Here is a 19,730-nt window from a genome sequence, read left to right as displayed (position 1 = left end):
ATCCAGTCCCAACTTTCAAAAATGCTGAGTTTGAGAAATCCTGCCCTAGGAAAATTTTAAGTGTTTAGTAGTCACTGTTAGCTATTAACAGCCCTGATAATAGAACACTTCTAATCATCATTCTATCAGACAATTCTAGTCTAGAAGATTTTCAAGACTCTTTTTACCTCTGAGGTCCTAAGCAAAACAGTGAAAGAAACAATAAAAACAGCAAGATAGTAAGGATCGATCTTACTATCCTTACTAGACAAAAAATACAATGAAAAAAATAAGCAAAAAAATAAAATGGAACTGCCTTTGAGTCATTAATTTCCGATTAAAGCCCTTAAACCTGCATAGCTCTTAACTGAAATAGAAAGCTCATATTTTGATTCTGCATTTATTGTTCATACAAAAGTGTGGTATTTGGATCAAATGAACTATTGTCTCTCTGTGGGCACGTTGACAAACCAGATGCTGCTTTGTAATCTGTTGTGCATTCCTACACTTCTTTCTTGTTATCCTACTGTTACAGCTATAAATGTGTAGTCCTACCTCTTTTCTTGGCAGACACTTCAGAGTGCAATAGAGAGTAAATAGGATTTACACTTACTATTATCCCCTCAGCTTTAATAATGACTGGTTTTAATTCTCCCTTTGAGTGCTGAAATAAAACACCTTCCTGCTCAGAGCACACCTGCATCCAATCCTGGGCACCTGATTTCTGGAGAAAAATGAGATGTCTCTGGTATTTTAAAATATCTGAATAGCTTCCAGGCAGAACAGAAATGTTTTTAAAAATTATCCAGTACTTAGAAATAAGAGAGGTGATTACTTAAGTTCCTTTCAGTGGAATGCTGGGCAATTGTTTGATGGATACTTGATGAATTAAGTCTGTAAGGTTGTGCACCTTTGACTCTCTATTTGGAAGAGGTTAACTGGTGGAAAACCAATAGCAGTGCAAATGATTCTTGCCCATAGCAATGCAAATGGAATTTATCTATAGAGATATAACTGATTTTCCCCTAGTAGAAAAGATAATTTTAAAGTTTTCAGTTTATCACCTTATAGGGTATTAACCAGTTTTGCCTGTATTAGCATGTTCACTTTAGTATTGACTGCATCGACTACATAAATCTGTCTTTATATTTTCCTTCAAACTGTTTTAACATCTTACTCTTTATTCACTAATGGGTGGAATAAAATCTTTGACACATTCATGTTATATTTCTATGAGAGTCATGCTTTTTAACTTTTTGGAAAGTATACTTAGAAGAAATCTAACTTGGTCACGTATTGCTCCTGGATCAAGTGCTCCTTTTTTTTAATTTTTTTGAAGTGGAGTCTCGCTCTGTCGCCCAGGCAGGAGTGCAGTGGCCGGATCTCAGCTCACTGCAAGCTCCGCCTCCCAGGTTCACGCCATTCTCCTGCCTCAGCCTCCCGAGTAGCTGGGACTACAGGCGCCCGCCACCTCGCCCGGCTAGTTTTTTGTATTTTTTAGTAGAAACGGGGTTTCACCGTGTTAGCCAGGATGGTCTCGATCTCCTGACCTCGTGAGCCGCCCGTCTCGGCCTCCCAAAGTGCTGGGATTACAGGCTTGAGCCACCGCACCCAGCCGCAAGTGCTCCTTAATTGTGCCCCAGGCGCCTCTCACCTCCCTAGCCTCACAGTAGTCCCAGCCTTGTCTTAACCCCCAACTTTTGGTCAATTTTAGCCAATGGGAGGTAGTACAGGTTCAAGAGGGCAAGGGGAGAGTGAGGTTCTAGTACTTATTATTCCAGATTCCTCCGTGGGATTTTGCCTTGGACGGGCAACATGCTGCTATTTGGGGATTCCTGTAATCTCTCCTTCAGTTCAGTAGGCCTGGGGTGGGTGCTAGCTCTGGGGCACCACGTTATCTCTGTGGTTTCCCCACATAATGGCCCTTATTAAATTCCACTCAAAGTATCCACTTTTGTACCATCCGATTTCTGTTGCAAGACCTGCAAATAGAATGGGCTGCTTTTAGAAAAGTGACTCCACTCCATTCCAGGGGTGTTCAAGCCAAGGTTAGATGGCCAGAAGACACTAGTGCCATGAAGGAGTTCTCTGCTCTGGGAGAAGGCAAAACTGTGCAACTATGATTTCTAAACATTGAGGCTGCATAGGTCTACAAAAAGCTATCTTGCGTGTGTGTGTGTGTGTGTGTGTGTTGTATGCAGGAGTGATGGGGATTGGGAAAGAGAAATGTCAGAAAGGAGAAACATATTGCAATGTTACCATATATGTAGCCAAGGGAGGTTTGTTGATGGTCTGGAAGGGACATCTAGGTTAGTAAAAGAGAGGGCTGAAATTGAGGGAGAGATTTTGCTGGATCAAATGGAAAGACAGGACTAGCTGGATTTCCTGGCCGACTAAGAATTCCTAAGCCTAGCTGGGGAAGGTGACCGCACCCACCTTTAAAACGCGGCTTGTAACTCAGCTCACACCCGACCCATCAGGTAGTAAAGAGGGCTCACTAAAATACAAATTAGGCTAAAGCAGGAGGTAAAGAAATAGTCAAATCATATATCACCTGAGAGCACAGGGGGAGAGGCAATAATTGGTATATAAACCCAGGCATTCAAGCTGGGAGTTGGCAACCCCCTTTGGGTCCCCTCCCGTTGTACAGGAGCTCTATTTTCACTCTATTAAATCTTGCAACTGCACACTCTTCTGGTCTGTGTTTGTTCTGGTTCGAGCTGAGCTTTTGCTCACTTTCCACCATTGTTGTTTGCCACCATCGCAGACCCACCATTGACTTCCACCCCTCCGGATCTGGCAGGGTGTCCGCAGCTTTTCTGATCCAGTGAGGCGCCCATTGCTGCTCCCGTTTGGGCTAGAGGCTTGCCATTGTTCTTGTGCAGCTAAGTGCCTGGGTTCCTCCTAATAGAGCTGAACACTAGTCACTGGGTTCCACGGTTCTCTTCCGTGACCCTCCGCTTCTAATAGAGCTATAACACTCACTGCATGGCCCAAGGTTCCATTCTTTGGAATCTGTGAGGCCAAGAACCCCAGGTCAGAGAACAAAAGGCTTGCTGCTATCTTGGGAGCAACCGCCACCATCTTGGGAGCAACCGCCACCATCTTGGGAGCAGCCTGCCACCATCTTGGGATTTCTAAGAACAAAGATCTGTGGGTAACAAAATGTGTCAAAATTGGTGAATATTTAGATCTGCTTTAAAAAATTGTGACTACCTAACTGTGGGCTCTGAGTAAGAGTATACCAGTCTTGTGTTCAGGTATAGATTTAACTTGGATATGCTAAGAACTTAGTACTCTGTGTAACAGAAAAAAGTTTCCAGATGTGCTGCCTATAGTACGATCGAGATGGTGAAATGTCATCTCAGATTTATCTGTGCAATATTCTCATAAAAGGCCTTCTTTGTCGTAGATAACCCATGTTAAATTTCAATCCCCATGCTAGAACAAGTAGAGGTCTATGCTCAGCCCTGGCTGGTTTTTCTTTTTTAAAAAATTTTTAAAATTTTTTTTTTATTTTTTTTGAGACAGTCTTGCTCTGTCACCCAGGCTGGAGCATGGTGGCATGATCTCAGCTCACTGCAACCTCCACCTCCTGGGTTCAAGCGATTCTCCTGCCTCAGCCTCCCGAGCACCTGGGACAACAGGCATGTGCCACTATGCCCAGCTGATTTTTGTATTTTTAGTAGAGATGGGGTTTTACCATGTTGGCCAGGCTGGTCTTGAACTCCTGACCTCAAGTGATCTACCTGCCTCTGCCTCCCAAAGTGCTGGGATTACAGGTGTGAGCCATCACTCTGGCTGGTACTTTAAGAGCTGGTGTAGGTAGGGAAATGGGTGAGGCTGGCCCAGGTTACCAGAATCTCAGTTCCGGGAAAGTGTGGCTCAGCAAGGAAGGGAAGACTGATGACTTGTAAATAGTTTGAATTGCTCTAGTGGCTCTCCCTGCCACCCCATCCACACTCACTGTGGGCTAGTACCTGTGTCAGACACTGGGGATCCAAAAATCACTAGTAAGACATAGATCTGCCCTACAAGACTTTCCCATCTCTGACAGTATCAACCGAGTGATCTTTTAAATCTCAAATATTATGTAATGAAATCAATATCTTTGACAAGGGGCCTTTTGGGAAAGCACATTGGAAGATATGTGTTGGGGCTTGAGGGGACTAAAAAATAATGCCCATTTTCACCACCCAAATTTGAAAGCAACTGATAGATGCAGCAGGTAGGTTGATGGTAATTATAACATAGTTATATGTTTGCACAGCATGGCTTAGGTTCAAAGATGAATGGACTTGTTTAGGACACTGTTCTGCCTCCCCATCTCCAAGTATAGCATTGCTCATCCAGTTGGAGATTCAGTAGACCATTTGAGTCTACCAAATGCACACATCAACCGGAATGCTGCTGTCTCTAAACTGGGACAAAAAGGGAAGAAAGTAATCAATTCTCTAGCACTTACAATCTTTTAATAGATTAGTCTTACCCAGTTCAGAAATGGGCTAATTGCTGTCACCCCAAATCAGGTTTCACACTCATCAGTGGGGAAAAGTAAGTAATGGATGGGGTGGAGGTTATGAGTGTTCCTACAGATAAAACTTTCTTCCAATGGGAAACAAGAAGAGTGGGGAAATAAATGTTCATTGTAATTTTCCCCTACCTTTTGAAAGGGGTGGAAGATAAATGCCTTGTCCACTGTGGGCTGGTTCTATAAAAATGTTAAAGAAAAACTTTAGACAAATTAAATTTCACAGTTTATCTGAACAAAGAACAACTCATGAATTGGGCAGCACTCAGAACCAGAAGAGGTACGAAGGATTCTGCTTAGCATTGTTAGTAGGAAGCTTTTATAGGCTGACACAGAAGCAAAATAGAGAAATCACCTGATTGGCTACAGCTAAATGTCTGCCTTATTTGGACTTGGTGTGATGAGCTGGCTGCCTGTGATTGGCAGAAACCTGACTGAAATCTTGCTAGTTGTGATCAGATGAAATTCAACTATTTATTATACTCCTAAGTTTCAGTTTGCTTATGTATGAAGTTAGGTTGCAGTTTGTTATATAAAAACTCAAAGTACAGAGACAACCTCAGGCAAATGGCCTCCTGCTTATTTAATTTAACAGAAGTAAGCAGACTACAGTCCCCTGATGAGACATTTGAAAGAAAATTCATGGATCTCTGGTTCCAAGCTGTCTTATAGATATAGTGGCTCCTTTTTGGCCTCCTAGGGGCCAATAAGACCAGGAGCATTTACAGAGGGACAAAGGCAACCTTTACCTAGAGTAATCCACAGATCCCAACTGGCCGGCTAGTCCAGGAAACAGCACAAACTCAATCCTCTCCCTGGAACAGAGACTGGCCTCCAAGGCCATACTCAGATCTCAGTACCAGAATAGAAGCCAAGTCTGGCCTTGCACGCTGCTGCTTGACGACCCTAGTAGCTGTTTAGTTTAGAAGATGATAAATTAAAGCTGGAGTAGAGCTTAGGTTGTCATCTTCTCAGAATCCACTGCTTCTTGTTCTTGAGCTGCTTTAATGGAGAATCCTCAGCCGAATGTAATTTTAAAGTTAATTTAGTGCCTTCTTAAAGGATAAAGCTCACAAGTTCCCACAGAAACTCCCAAAAATAACTAATACAGAAATTCTCAGTAGTAATTTCAGCCCACCTTGGGTTAAAATCTGAATACTGTAGTTTTTAGCATTTAATTTAGAAAAGTTTGGAGTGAGAAACTTTTGGGAGTATCTTTTTAGAAATTACACTGGCTGGGCATGGTGGCTCACTCCTGTAATCCCAGCTCTTTGGGAGACCGAGGTGGGCGGGTCACTTGAGGCCAACATGGTAAAATCCACGTCTCAACTAAAAATGCAAAAATTAGTCAGGCGTGGTGCCACACACCTGTAATCCCAGCTAACTTGGGAGGCTGAGGCAGGAGAATGGCTCGAACCCGGGATGCAGAGGTTGCAGTGAGCCGAGATTGTGCTACTGCTACACTCCAGCCTGGGTGACAGGCGAGACTCCGTCTCAAGAAAGAAAGGAAAAGCAAGAACAGAAAATCAAACACCACATGTTCTCACTCATAGGTGGGAATTGAACAATGAGATCACTTGGACATAGGAAGGGGAACATCACACACCGGGGCCTATTGTGGGGAGGGAGTTGGGGGAGGGATAGCATTAGGAGATATACCTAATGTAAATGACAAGTTAATGGGTGCAGCACACCAACGTGGCACATGTATACATATGTAACAAACCTGCACGTTGTGCACATGCATCCTAGAACTTAAAGTATAATAAAAAAAAAAAAAGAAAAAGAAAAAAAAGAAAAGAAGAGAAGAGAAGAGATCACACTTACATTAAGAGCAGGCTTACAGAGAAAAGGAGGGAGTAGAAAGGAAATTTCTATTGAATGCTACAAGGCTCAAAGTACTAGATGCTATTTTATGTAATCCTGAGAATAGCAGTGTAATAAATTATTGTTGTCTCCATTTTAAGGTGGAGATACAATAAACTGAAGCTCAGATAATTTACATTATTTGCCCCAATTTGCTCCTATCTGCCCTATTCCAAGGCCTAAACTTGTTTCTCTTATACTAAGTATCAAGAGAAACTACCGTCATGACTTGTACTAATATTAGGTATATGTTCTAATTCTTGTTATTCTGATCGTTGGTGCTTAAAAAGAGTTTGTTTTATGTTCTGAGTTGGCAGTGTAGTTAGGGAAGCTGTTCTGCTTTGCAGTAAGTCTGGATGAGGGAAAACAGGGGGAGAACGTATAAAAGCAACCAGAGAAGAATGAAGGGGAAAAGAGAAAGACAGCTTCATTACTTGGAGCTGCAGCAGCGTCTCCTTTTCCCAGCCAGCAACTGGAAGCAAGTATGCCCCTCCCCTACCTCCTACAGACCTGAGCCCAACACCTTATCTTGAAGCTTTTCTCTCTCTCTTCTCTCATTCACACAATCTCCAGGTACATCTGTCTTCCTCCACCTCCATTTTTCTCTCCTTGTCATTCTTTTTGAGAGTCCAAACCTCCCTCTAGTTGTGAAGATGCTCCTGAGTAGTATTGATGATGATGCATAATAAAGAAAATCTCCAGTCTGAAGTAGAAGCAGAGGAACCTAAACCAGTTTACCTCCTCACCCTTAAATGTTCCAAAAGACCCCGAAAGCCTTTTCTTAACTTAAATGCATTTAATTCAATCTGTTTTTCTTCAAGTAGTAACAGTCAAGATTGAAAAATTCTTTCCTTACTCAGTTTTCTCTTTTAGTTATTGGAATTACAAAATTATTGCTTTTTACCATTTTCATATAAGCTCTATGGGATTAAATTTTAAGGAAGTTTCTGTTATTTAATTTTGGAATTTATTACTTACAAGATTATTTTTATGTGAAATGCATTTCTGAATTCCAAACAAATGGATTGCCAATAAACTTTCAAAATGCAACTTGTTTCTAAGTTGAATTTTGCCTTTATACTGTTCAAGTTAATGAGAAAGTAAAATAACAATGTAATAATATAATTTAAAATGTTTAATACCTTATAGGATTTGCTACCAAAAATTTTTAGATTAAGGATAGTTATTCTTTTATTTAATAATTCAGAAAAAAGTTAAAGTTTGCAAAAACATTATATAGTAATGAAGTTCCAACATCTACTAACAACAATAAAAAACTATTCAAAGTTTTACAAAGCCTTTTTAGTTGCATAAATTGTTAATGTAATACTATTGATGATGATTTGCTGAAATGCTGATATGCAATTAACCCCACATTCATTAAATTAATGATAATTTGTCTTATTTGATATTCAATTATAGAAAAAGAGTATTGATGTTATTTGACTTTCAACAGCGCATTTCCGGAGTCAGACTATACTGTTCTTGGTCCTGAATCAGAGTTTAGTATAGGAAGGTTGATGATTGAGCAATCTAATTGAGATAATAGAAAGTCATGAACTAGATCCTCTTGGTGATAATTATTTCCTAATTTTGTCCTATTATTTACTACAAATGTTGATTGTTCTTGAACAGATGACTGCTGACTTGTAATTCCAATGTCTATGCTTTGCTTTCTTATATGATCAATTCGAACATTACTATTTGGATAAGAATTTCTTTTATAATTTTGGAACTTGGATATTCTTGTTGCTCCAATATTGTTGCATACATGATATTTTATGAGGCATTTAAAATTTCACTTGACAGGTTTAATAAATTATCCAGTGGTGTTACATTATTTAGTTTATATATATATTTAAAAGGCTTTGAATAACATTTGACAGGTGAGGCACTGGATGTGGGTATGCTCGTTGGTTTCTCTGTAGAAAATATTCTTTCAAATTTTCCGGTTTGGGCACTAATTTCATGAATAACAGCTTTATCAAGGTAACCCACAAATTGTTCGGTTAGGCTGGAAAAGTGCTGTGAGAAATTATAGAGTGTATTCCAAGATCTGTTTTCTGGTGTCTGCTTATTAGTTTTCCTCTTTAGTTTATCATCGACAGTTGTGTGGCCTACTTTAAAAGACACGGGGATCTGTATATCTTTTCTCTGTGCTGTAGGCATTGTTTTTTTGGGTTTGAAAAGAGAAATAGATTGATCGCCAATTATAGATTTGAGGATTTCACAATTTCTTTCTAAAACAAAATTTGTTCTTTTATGTGGGTAAATGTTTTCATTTTTCAGTGGATGAGAAGAAAATCTATTTTTTGTCAAAAGTAACGTTTGTACATATTCTGAGTCATGGAAAATTATGGGATTTGTGTCCTTTTGTTCCTGTGGAATAAAGAAAAGAGTAATTAGTCATAAGTTCATTCAGTCAAGAAAGCTCCATATATTTTAAAACATGTAAATAAAATTGTAAAATATTCTAAAAATGACTACATACAAATATTTAATATGAACAGTAGCATTATTCAAATACATGAAAATACTGTACTTGTATATAACATATATCCTTCTTATCTTAATATTCTATAGAGATGTTAGTCATGAAACTAGAACTTTTGACCTTAAATGTTTTCTGAAATAAATTTGGAATATGAAAAAATAAATATATTTGTTAAATATCTGAGCTACTGCCATTGAGAAATAGGGTAGTTGTACTGGCATTTCTTAGGTTTCCATATTCTAGAAATTAAAAAGCATACCAAAAAATGGATTGAGTCAAAGTTCAGAAGAGACGTAACTGATTACAGGCCAAAATTACAAATCTGGATATTCTAGTAAATAATTCAAAAAATAAAAAATTATCTCTACAACTGATATTTTTGTACCCTAATACTTAGCACCTAACACCTGACACCTAAAAAGTGCTCAATATATATCTGTGGAATAAAATAGCCAAAGTAATAGACTGACTCAAGAATAGATCATTTTTATCACAGTAATAGCCAAGTCTGCTATCATTACTGAAAAGATGACAAAGATCTAGTTTTGTAATCCACTGGTGATGCCAATATTACCTATTTAGCCATCGTAATGGATGTTTGTGATGTTTTTGGTCTGTCCAACGCCTTAGGACATTTTCTGCTTGATAAGTCTATGTACCCTTAGGTAGAGGCAAGAACCATGTTTGTCAGCTTCTTTGCGGTTAGGACATAGGCATTTGCTCTAGGCTCTGCCATTCAGATACACCTATGAAGTCTTCAGTTCAGAGAAAGCAAGCACTGTGAAAAAGTATTGGGAAAACTATTCTAGTGAGGGTGGTAGGAGTTATATCTAGCTTTGAACAACAGCAGTAGCAAATGTCTTAGAGTATTCTCTGCTCAGCATCGGAGTTATAAACTGTTATCTGTGACAATAGCATGGGCCTCAGTGGAGCAGTCTGGGGCTATATAATTAGGTGATTCCTGGCTAGACAGCTTTCGAGCCAGACTGCCTCTCTAGAGGGCATGAGTTACTAAATAGCCTTTAATAAATGCACTTTCTGGTTGAAAAAGCCAAAACAGATTGTTAGAAAAATGGACACATGGTCATGGTCCCATCATTTTAGAACTGGGATCTTGTTATATTGTACAGGCTGAATTCAAATGCCTGGGTTAAGCAATTCCCCTGCCTCAGACTCCAGAGTAGCAGGGATTACAGGTGCACACCACTGCATTCTGCTAGATTGCTACAGTCATTTTTAAAAAAAATCCTTTTTATTTTATAGTTCTATTATAATCAAGCAAATTTGATAAAGCCTTCTTCATAAAGAAAAACACTGAATTTTCAGCTAGTGTAAAGGAATGCGTGGTTTGGGGGTTATGCAAAGTGCGTTAAGAACTTAAGTGCTGTTATCACTTTGGAATATGAAACCAAGAGGTAAGAAGGATTTATCAAAGATTCTGGTCACTAAAATATATGGGTGATTCCCGTAAGTTGTATAACTACACATATTTACTTAACGATAGATGATATGCTTATTACCATGTGAGAAGTTACTGTCTTTGTTGGACTAACGCTGATTATCTTGGCATGTGGATTTTTCAATTCATCCTCAAAGCACAACGGGAGCAAGCTTTTCTTTCTTACTGAATGATACTTACTTAATTGATAATTTCTGACAGATTTGTTTTCTTTTATATTAAAATCATTCATCTGTGGAGATTTTTTTCTGAAAATAAACACAGTTCAGGGCAATGTTCATAGGGCTGATTACAGCTTGTTAGTTCTTGTCTGCCTCCTTTTATCCCTGGAAGTCACTGCCAACTTCTGCACCAACCTCTCTCCCACAGACTTTCAAACTGACAAGATCATCCCTTCCTGCCTGGTTTGCGGGAGAACACAGCAAGAGCAGGAGTGGAAGCAAGACAGTCATATATATACTGCTTTGGATTTTGAGTGGGAACGGGTTGTATGATTACGTAGGTTGAGGAGAACACCAAAGGTAGAGAGGTATTTGCAACGTCCTATGTTGAGATTCTGAAAGAAGCTTCACAGGGCAGCTTCATGCCAACACAGGGTGGCCCCATATTTGTTAAGAGGATAGAGTAGTGTGGTCAGGCAGAGACAGGATATAGTTGTTGTTGTTGTTGTTGTTGTTTTGAAACGGAGTCTTGCTCTGTCGCCCAGGCTGGAGTGCAGTGGCGCGATCTGGCTCACTGCAAGCTCCGCCTCCCGGGTTCACACCATTCTCCTGCCTCAGCTTCCCAAGTAGCTGAGACTACAGGCGCCCACCACTAGGCCCAACTAATTTTTTTGTATTTTTAGTAGAGATGGGGTTTCACCATGTTAGCCAGGATGGTCTTGATCTCCTGACCTCGTGATCCGCCTGCCTCGGCCTCCCAAAGTGCTGGGATTACAGGCGTGAGCCACTGCGTCCGGCCAGGATATAGTTTTTAAACTGAATTAAACCGAAAGTGGTTGTTCATTTTTGATTCAAACAAAGTTTGAAACACACTGGATTAATGATTTTTTCACTACATAAAGTTTGAAGGGTTCATGAGAAAAATGAGAACTGTATCCAAAGAAAAGCTACTTTTTCACATCCGTGTTGTAGTGTTAGTAAATGTATGCATTTACTTAAAAAAAAAATTGTATTCCCTCTATTCATTTTTCCATGCCTTTCTCTCCGTTTGACAATACTCAAGGTCTGGATGTGATATCTAGTGGCTAAGCAGTCTTGGACCATTCGTTCAATTGTACTATGGAACTAAACGATAACAATAAGGTAGAATAAATTTATTCTGGTCAATTATAAAATGTGTCCTACTAGAAACATCATTAAACAGATCAAAATACTAAGTATTTTGAAATAAATTACCTTTTATTTCTATCACCTTCTAAGTGACCAACAGAATCCAATGGTTTTCTAGGTTTTTTTTCAATTTGACCTGAAATTTTAAAAGATTTTCATAAAAGACACATAGATATTCTGACATTTAGGAAAATATCTTGCACAAAATATTTTACAATTTAAAATAACATATGGAAAACACCTAGTATAGTGCCTGGTCTGTAGTAGCTACTCAGTAAATATTTCTTGAATGAACTAGATAGAACTGGAAAAGACTGAGATCAAAGCTCCAGTATTTGGCTAAAACAGATCAAACATAAAAGTGGTCTTGGAGATTTTTTGTGGAAGAAAGGCATCCCTAAATTTTCAAATCTCTCTGTTACGTGGAGTCATTATTAACCAGTAGGAAGCTTCAGACGGTTATCACTTGGTAGGGAGGGAAGACAGCTTGCAGATATCAAACAGATCTTGCCATGTGGCATGAAGTAAGCATCCAAGGTTGATCTCTTCCAAACATGTCTGGTGGCCACTCCAGCATTTTTCTACACACACATGCTATTAGCAACAGTTTCAGCTTTTTCCTCGTCCTCAAGTAGTTTATATTCTAGTGCAGTACTTCCCAGTCTTTCCCATTTAATTGCAAGCATACTAATGTATATTATTTGTACAGTATACTGGAATAAATGCTTGAGTCTGGGTAGGCTACCATAGGGTAAACTGAGCAGCCTTGATGGCCAAGGAATCAATATTTCAGCACACCTATAACCCCCTCCAAGCACAACAGTTTACCACAGTACTATTTGGGAAGCTCTGTTCTAGAGGGAGGAAATGGTCAATAAACAAGTAAACCAGCTGGGCATGGTGATGTGCCTTTGTAATCCCAGCTATTCAGGAGGCTGAAGTGGGAGGACTGCTTGACGCCAGGAGTTTGGGGCCAGCTGGGGCAGTATAGTAAGACTCCCATCTCAAAAAACAAAAACAAACACAAACAAAAAAAAACACCGACAACAACAAAAACAAGTAAACCAACCAACAAATAAATATATAATATAATTTCGAATACTTTGGAAGTATTTGAAGCATTCAAGTATTATGAAAGAATATAAACATAGTACTTCACCTAGGGTGGCTATAGATGTCCTCTTTTAAGAAGGGATATTTGAGCTGAAATCTGAGTAAAGAGAAAGAGGCAGAGGAAACAGCAAGTGTGGAGGTCTCAGTGTGAAGTCAGTGTGGAATGCTGAAAGAACAAAGAGGCCAGTGTTGCTTGGGTGCTGTGAATTAGGAGGAGAGCAGAGTAAGATGGGTTGAAACACGTAGCAGGGCAAAGTCATCTAGGGTCACATAAGCCATGGTGAAGAGTTAAGATATTATTCTGGTTACAACAGAGATCCTTAGGAGGGTTTTCAACAGAACAATAATGTAGTTTCATTTATACTTTAGAAAGATCACTCTGCTCGCTCAGAGATGGATGGTCTGTGGGGAGAAGGGGGAATGTGGGTGGCAAGAGTAGCAATGGAGTAACCAGTTAGGAGGCTGTTGCTATTATCTAGATAAACTTGTTGGTTGACTCGATAAAGATTGTAGCAGTGTAAGTGGTGAGAAATGGTTGGCTTCAGTTTCTACTTAGAGGGAGATCCAACTTTTTCCCATTTGCAGGAATGGGATAGATAGGAGAAAAACAGGCCCACTGACTGAAACAAGGTGCTGGGTTAAGGATCCCTGACTTGTGAAAGGAGAGTAAAAATCAGTCCTTTCCATTGCCAATTGGCTAACCTGGAACTAAGTCAAACCACACCAGAGATGGATGACTGAATCTGCCATATCCCCAATTATTACCCTGGCAGAGGAATCCCAATCACAACTCTAAAATCTGGTCTGGCCTGAGGGCCATGAGGTCTGAGAAATGGCAACTGCAAAACTTCTGGAAAGGAAAGAGTGACATATAGTGAGTGGTGAATAAGAGAGAGAGAACCTTCTGAAATTCTAAAACAGATGAAAAATATTGCCAGGTGCAGTGGCTCACACCTATAATCCCAGCACTTTGAGAGGCTGAGGTGGGTGGATCACTTGAGGTCAGGAGTTCGAGACCAGCCTGGCCAACATGGTGAAACCCCACCTCTACTAAAAGTACAAAAATCAGTTGGGCATGGTCGCGAACGCCTGTAGTCCCAGCTACTTGGGAGGCTGAGGCAGGAGTCGCTTGAACCCAGGAGTTGGAGGTGGCAGTGAGCAGAGATCATGCCACTGCACTCCAGGCTAGGTGACAGGGTGAGACTCAGTTTCACAAACAAAATTATAATAATAAAACATATGAAAAATATAAATCTAAGAAAGGCAGCAAACAAAATCTACAAGAGGGTCAGCAATACAATTAAATAGAAGAATCTAAAAATAAACTGAAAACCCTTGCCATCTTAAGATACATACCTCAGTTTTAAGATGTATAGTAGCAAGTGTCATACTTAAATTAACAGCGTCAATTGATGACATCTTAGATTTGATAAAATATGTTTAGAAATTTCAAAGGTATAAATAAAAAATACATTAGAGAATAAGCTATTATTCGATAAAAACAGACTAAGGTAAAAATAAAAACAGGTCAATATTTTAAAAACTGGAAATCTTGGAAGTAAGAAATATAAATCTAGATTACATGGGCAAAGGGAAAATTAATGAATTGAAAGAAAATGTTGAGGAATTCACCAAGAATGCATAGAAAGATAAATAAAAAACCTGAAAGAACAGTTCAAAATCATGAAAAACCCACTGCAAGTCTTGGACATTTATCCAATAGCTTTGGAAGAAGAAAATAGCAGAAATGGTAAAGAATCTATATTTGAAGAGATAATAACCAATAATTCTAACTGACAGATGTGTATTTCAAGGATTGAAGATGACAGACAGAATACATCTATATCCAGACACTTTGTACTAAAAATGCGAATCATAAAGAATAAAGAGAAAAGTCCTAAAACTACCAGAAAGTTAAAAACAGTTATTCTATAGAAGAATGACAATTGGACTATGAACAGAATTCTAATCTATGAATGATTCAAGAAGATAATAAAGTTCTCTGTAAAGTGCTGAGAAAAAAGTAATTTACAGTGTAGAAATTTACATAAACTCAACTGTCACTCCAGAGTGACAGCAAAATAAAGGCACTTCAGATATATAAGGATCCAAAGAGTTAACAGCCAACAGGTCACCATTGAAAGAATGACTAACACGTGCTCTTCATGAAAAAAGTAATAGAACACAGATGGGGCTGAGTGTGGTGGCTCACACCTGTAATCCCAGCACTCTGGGAGGCTGAGGCAGGTGGATCACCTGAGGACAGGAGTTTGAGAGCAGCCTGACCAGTATGGTGAAACCCCATCTCTACCAAAAATACAAAAATAGCTGGGCGTGGTGGTGCACACCTATAATCCCAGCTACCTGGGAGGTTGCAGTGAGCCAGGGTCGCGCCATTGCACTCCAGCCTAGGCAACAAGAGTGAAACTGTCTCTCAAAAAAAATAAATAAACAAACACAAATGGTAGGGTACAGGAGTCAATGATGAGCACAGAATTTGATAAATTGTTATGTATTTAATCAACATTGTCTTTAAAAACTAATAGTATTTTGTATTTTAAATGAAATATTGTTAATATTTGCTGCACTTGTGTAAGGTTTTTGCAGTTATTTTAATCTACTGTATTTTTGATGTTTTAGACTTCTGTCATGTCAGCCTTTTGTTTTTTTCTTTAACTTTGCTTTATAGAGGTATAATTTACATACAATAAAATACACGTATTTTAATGTAATGAACAGTTTGATAAACATTGATAAATATATGCACTCATGTAAGTAAAATCAAGATATAGAGTATTTCCATTATTCTCCGATAGTTTCTCCCCACCCCCTTTTAGTCAATTCATTTGATTTGTTCTGTTCTTTCCTTCAAACTCACTGTTTATCTCAGTGTTGGATACCTGGTTTCTTCCCTCAATATACTATCTTGTCTAATGTGGTCATATTTTTGTCCCCTTACACTGCACACTGTATATATTCCTAAACCTGCTTTTCGGATTTCAGTTCGGTTTACTTCAATGTTTATTTTACTCTTTGAGGCTTTTAACATAATTTTAAGTTACCTATTAGCATTACTTATTTCTTTAAAAATATTTTTTAATTCTGGTAGCATCATTTCATCCTTGATGATTATGTTTTACATTTCCAAATCTTACTTCATAGAATTCTAATTTTCTTTAACTCCTTCAGCATATAGAACAATTATTGTTTAAGTTTATTCCTGGTTCATGGGGAACAAATTCTGCCAAAATGTGACCATCAGCTATTTTTTAAATTCTGACCTCTCTTCGCTATGGAATTTTTCCATAGGTCCCATGCTTTGTTCTTATTTTTCGTTCTGCTCAACTTTGAATCAGATCACTTAAATGTGGGCTTATTTATTTGTCCAAAAACAATAGATGTAAATTTTTTTATGTTCTCCCTGTTTACTTGGGCACTGTTAAACTCTCCCCTTAGAAATTAACATGTAAATCCAGATGTTGTTACCTTTTATTATGAGTTCAGGCACTCAGCTACCTGAGTAGGCTGCTAAGGAAGCTGTAGCCCTGGAAGATGGTGGAGAAGTTTGTTTCTGGGCACTGTATATTTTGTGAAACCTTTTCATGACCCCAGGGTGGTGGTGGTGGTGGGTACTCTGTTTATGTGTGAGGTGTCACTTGGGTTTCATATTTTTATCTCTCTCTTGGGGTAAGCAAGTTAGTTTGGTAGTTGAGGGAGGAACTTAGTCAAGTGAGGGCCTCATGGCTCACAGGCTATTTGAAGGAATTGTGTTTTTTCTTTGCAGTTATCATTGGTCACAATCCAAAAATCATTCCTAGAAAACTGTATTTTGTCTCTTCTGTCATCAACTCTCCTTTCAAGTCCCTGCTCCTTCAAGTTAGGAGATTTTTACCCTAGCTCTGAGGACATCTAAAGCAATACGAGGAAGCCAGAGAAAAAAGTGACAAGTTATGATCATTATATTTCTCTCCAAGTATTGCTAGCACAGACTTTGAATGCTGCTGACTTACAATGAGGAAAGGAATCCCAAGGGGAGAATTTCGCATCTTTCTCGGACCTATCATTGATAACAAACTCTATTTCTTTAAGTTGAATGTAAGAGAGAGAGAGAGTGTGTGTGTGTGTCTGTGTGTGTGTGTGTGTGTGTGTGTAATGGAGTCGGTGGTTATAATAGGGGATTTTTTTCAGAATATTCTCTATTGGCTCTTTCAACGGTTATTCTTTTCTCCTAAGAAATGGAATTGTGCGCTGACTTCTGGAAGATTCTTTCAAACCGCTTCATAATGTAATATGTGACAGATTTTCTTTGAGTTAGGGATAAAATGTCCCAGTTTCAATTTAATAAATTTTTCTTCTCTATTTTCTTTTTGTGTTATTCATTCTGGCCAGGATGAACTTGTATTTATGTTGACAACTTTCCCAGAAGTCTTACTTTGGGACTTTGATAAAAAGTATAAAATACTTCCTTAGAGAGACTTAAGAACTTTTCTAAAGGGAGATTGCTTTGCTGAACTAATAGAACATCCTGTCACTGCTTTCAGGGAACACTTCAGAGAAGATGTGGCATCTGAATGGAACCTTCAAGGATAACGTAGCAAACGGAGGTTGCCTACTTCACAGTCATTTTTTACCCTTCTTTACTAACAGCACTCCAGTCTTATCTCCTTCCAAGCAACCATGTCCTTCAAAGAAGGCTGGTATCTTTCCCGGCTCAATGGAATAAATCTTGAGTAATCTAAGCTGTGTTTTTCAAAATGTGAGCTACAAACCATTCATGTCTTGTGAAATCAATTTAGTGTATCCTGAACAGCATTTAAGAAAATGAAGTAGACTATAACAGAATGTATCATCTGGATCCTTAGTAATTACTTTACAAAATACAGAAATACTACAATCAAATTCAACTGACAGAGAGAAAGAGAGATAATTAGGACTCTAGGAAGCTGAATCTTCTGCTCCATGTGTGTGTGTGTGTGTGTGTGTGTGTGTGTGTGTGTAATATAAAAAGTATTTCCTACTGTGGCCATGTTAAAAGTTGGAAAAAGTGATCTAAGCCAATGATGATCTATTGGTTTAGATGTGGATGCATGAGGCTCTTTGAGCCAAAGAAACATAAGGGGGAGTTGGCTTTGGGAAAACATTTTTTTCATTCTTACCAAGGCATAAAAAGCATTTCTAGTCACACAAGCTATATTGAATAGTTGTCATCATACTGTACAGCAAGGATAGGAGGACAAGCTACCTGCTAAGACCATTGAGGAAAGACAGAGGAACTGGACATTTTTTCCACCACTTTATTCCTCTATTCAATCTCAGCAGCCACAATCAGACAGACAGAAAGCAAGAGAATATTTTTTTTCTTGCATCTGTGGTGGAAACCTTAGCAGCAGACAGTAACTACTCCAGGTCTGTCAAATAGATGCATGGAACTGAATATCTAATGACATTATAAAGCCCCTGAATGAGCCAACCCTGCAAATGCCTTTCTGATGGACTTCTTGTTTTTTTAGATAATAAATATCTTTACAGTTTAAGCTACAGGCGGTTGGATTTTCTTTTATTTGAGGCTAAAATCTCTTAACTATGAAAGTCGAACAGGAATCCATCAGGTGAAAACATATGTTTGAAGCATAGGCAACAGACAATGAATCAAATCACACAGTAATTTGGTTAACTAAGTAAAACAGCCTGTTAAATATGACTAGAATCAGTGTGGTGTAGATAGGTTTACGAGAAAGAAAAGAAGGCTGGAGAAAGATCGTTATTGTAGCGTGATCAAAGACTAATATTCCTTGGTTAAAGATTTTCTTAATGCTTACACCCTAAGTTTAGATGCAGGTAACTTTCAATTATTTCAATGTAAACATGCAATTTCTGTACCTGTAAATAAAGTAGAGTCTTTTTCCTTTTTATGAGCATTAGACTGAGTGTTGAACATAGGAGAAAAGTCTGTAGAACCCCGTGATCTTCTACATGCTTGTCTATGCTTTGAATGTAGAACATTCAGAGGCCTTGCATTTTCCATCTAAATATCAGGAAAAATGGAAAATTATCTTAGAAATGATTTTTTTTCCATGTATATTAATAAATAATTTGTGTTTGAGTATTCACATTTGCAATATTGAATTATGATAACTAACAGCTCTCTGGTTCTTTAAATATTTTCAAATGTGATTTAATTCTCAGAAAAACCTACTATGAGATGAGCATTATCAATAAGAAAACAAACCTTCAGAAGTTAAAGGATCTGCTTATGCTCACACTTTTTACTAATTTTTTTTTTCCTTTGTCTATGAAACTTAACCTTTATATTCACATAAAATTTCTCTCTCCAGGCCGGGCACGGTGGCTCAAGCCTGTAATCCCAGCACTTTGGGAGGCCAAGACGGGCGGAACACGAGGTCAGGAGATCCAGACCATCCTGGCTAGCATGGTGAAACCCCGTCTCTACTAAAAAGTACAAAAAACTAGCCAGGCAAGGTGGCGGGCGCCTGTAGTCCCAGCTATTCAGGAGGCTGAGGCAGGAGAATGGCGTGAACCCGGGAGGCAGAGCTTGCAGTGAGCCGAGATTGTGCCACTGCACTGCAGTCTGGGCGACAAAGCGAGACTCCGTCTCAAAAAAAAAAAAAAAAAAAAAAAAAGTAAACAACTTTTCATTTCTTTTTATAAGCTGGTATAGTCTTAAAAGCCAAAGTCTGGAAAAATAAAGAAGGCTACAAGCTAATCTTACCTATGACTTCAGGATTTTTCACAAATTTAAAATAAAATACCGAGCAACACTATACTAGTACAAATTTACAACAGCCAAATAAAACCATCAAGAAATTAAAGGTTTCTATATGTTATTATAACTCATTACCCATAGGTCAAAAGGATTAAAATGATGTAATTATTTTAATAGCTGCAATACTGATAAATCTGATAAATTTAACTATTATTGATAAGAACTGTAATAAA

At 38.4% G+C, this 19,730-nt stretch overlaps 1 protein-coding gene and 1 non-coding gene across 3 annotated transcripts in view; both read right to left on the bottom strand.

Moving 5' to 3' along the window:
* Nucleotides 1-7,321: 7,321 nt before the first annotated feature.
* Nucleotides 7,322-19,730, bottom strand: part of C20H1orf141 (chromosome 20 C1orf141 homolog) — a 60,155-nt gene continuing 47,746 nt past the window's right edge. The window contains exons 7-9 of one of the 2 annotated variants that reach the window (XM_007978373.3): nucleotides 18,654-18,798; nucleotides 11,727-11,796; nucleotides 7,322-8,755 (exon numbers count right to left, since the gene is read on the bottom strand). In XM_007978373.3, the coding sequence (XP_007976564.3) occupies nucleotides 8,731-8,755; nucleotides 11,727-11,796; nucleotides 18,654-18,798 (240 nt within the window). In that variant the 3' untranslated portion in view covers nucleotides 7,322-8,730. Of the gene's footprint in view, nucleotides 8,756-10,390; nucleotides 10,578-11,726; nucleotides 11,797-18,653; nucleotides 18,799-19,730 lie in introns of both variants that reach the window. The other variant, XM_073008118.1, reaches the window with a different exon arrangement.
* LOC119626455 (small nucleolar RNA SNORA31) lies at nucleotides 18,064-18,198 on the bottom strand. The gene has a single exon (XR_005242623.1). It is a non-coding gene; the product is annotated as a small nucleolar RNA SNORA31 (small nucleolar RNA).

The sequence above is a fragment of the Chlorocebus sabaeus genome, chromosome 20, assembly GCF_047675955.1.
Source record: "Chlorocebus sabaeus isolate Y175 chromosome 20, mChlSab1.0.hap1, whole genome shotgun sequence".
NCBI lineage: Eukaryota > Metazoa > Chordata > Mammalia > Primates > Cercopithecidae > Chlorocebus > Chlorocebus sabaeus.
The sequence above is the reverse complement of the archived record's forward strand: the minus strand, read 5'-3'. Positions and strand labels throughout refer to the sequence as shown.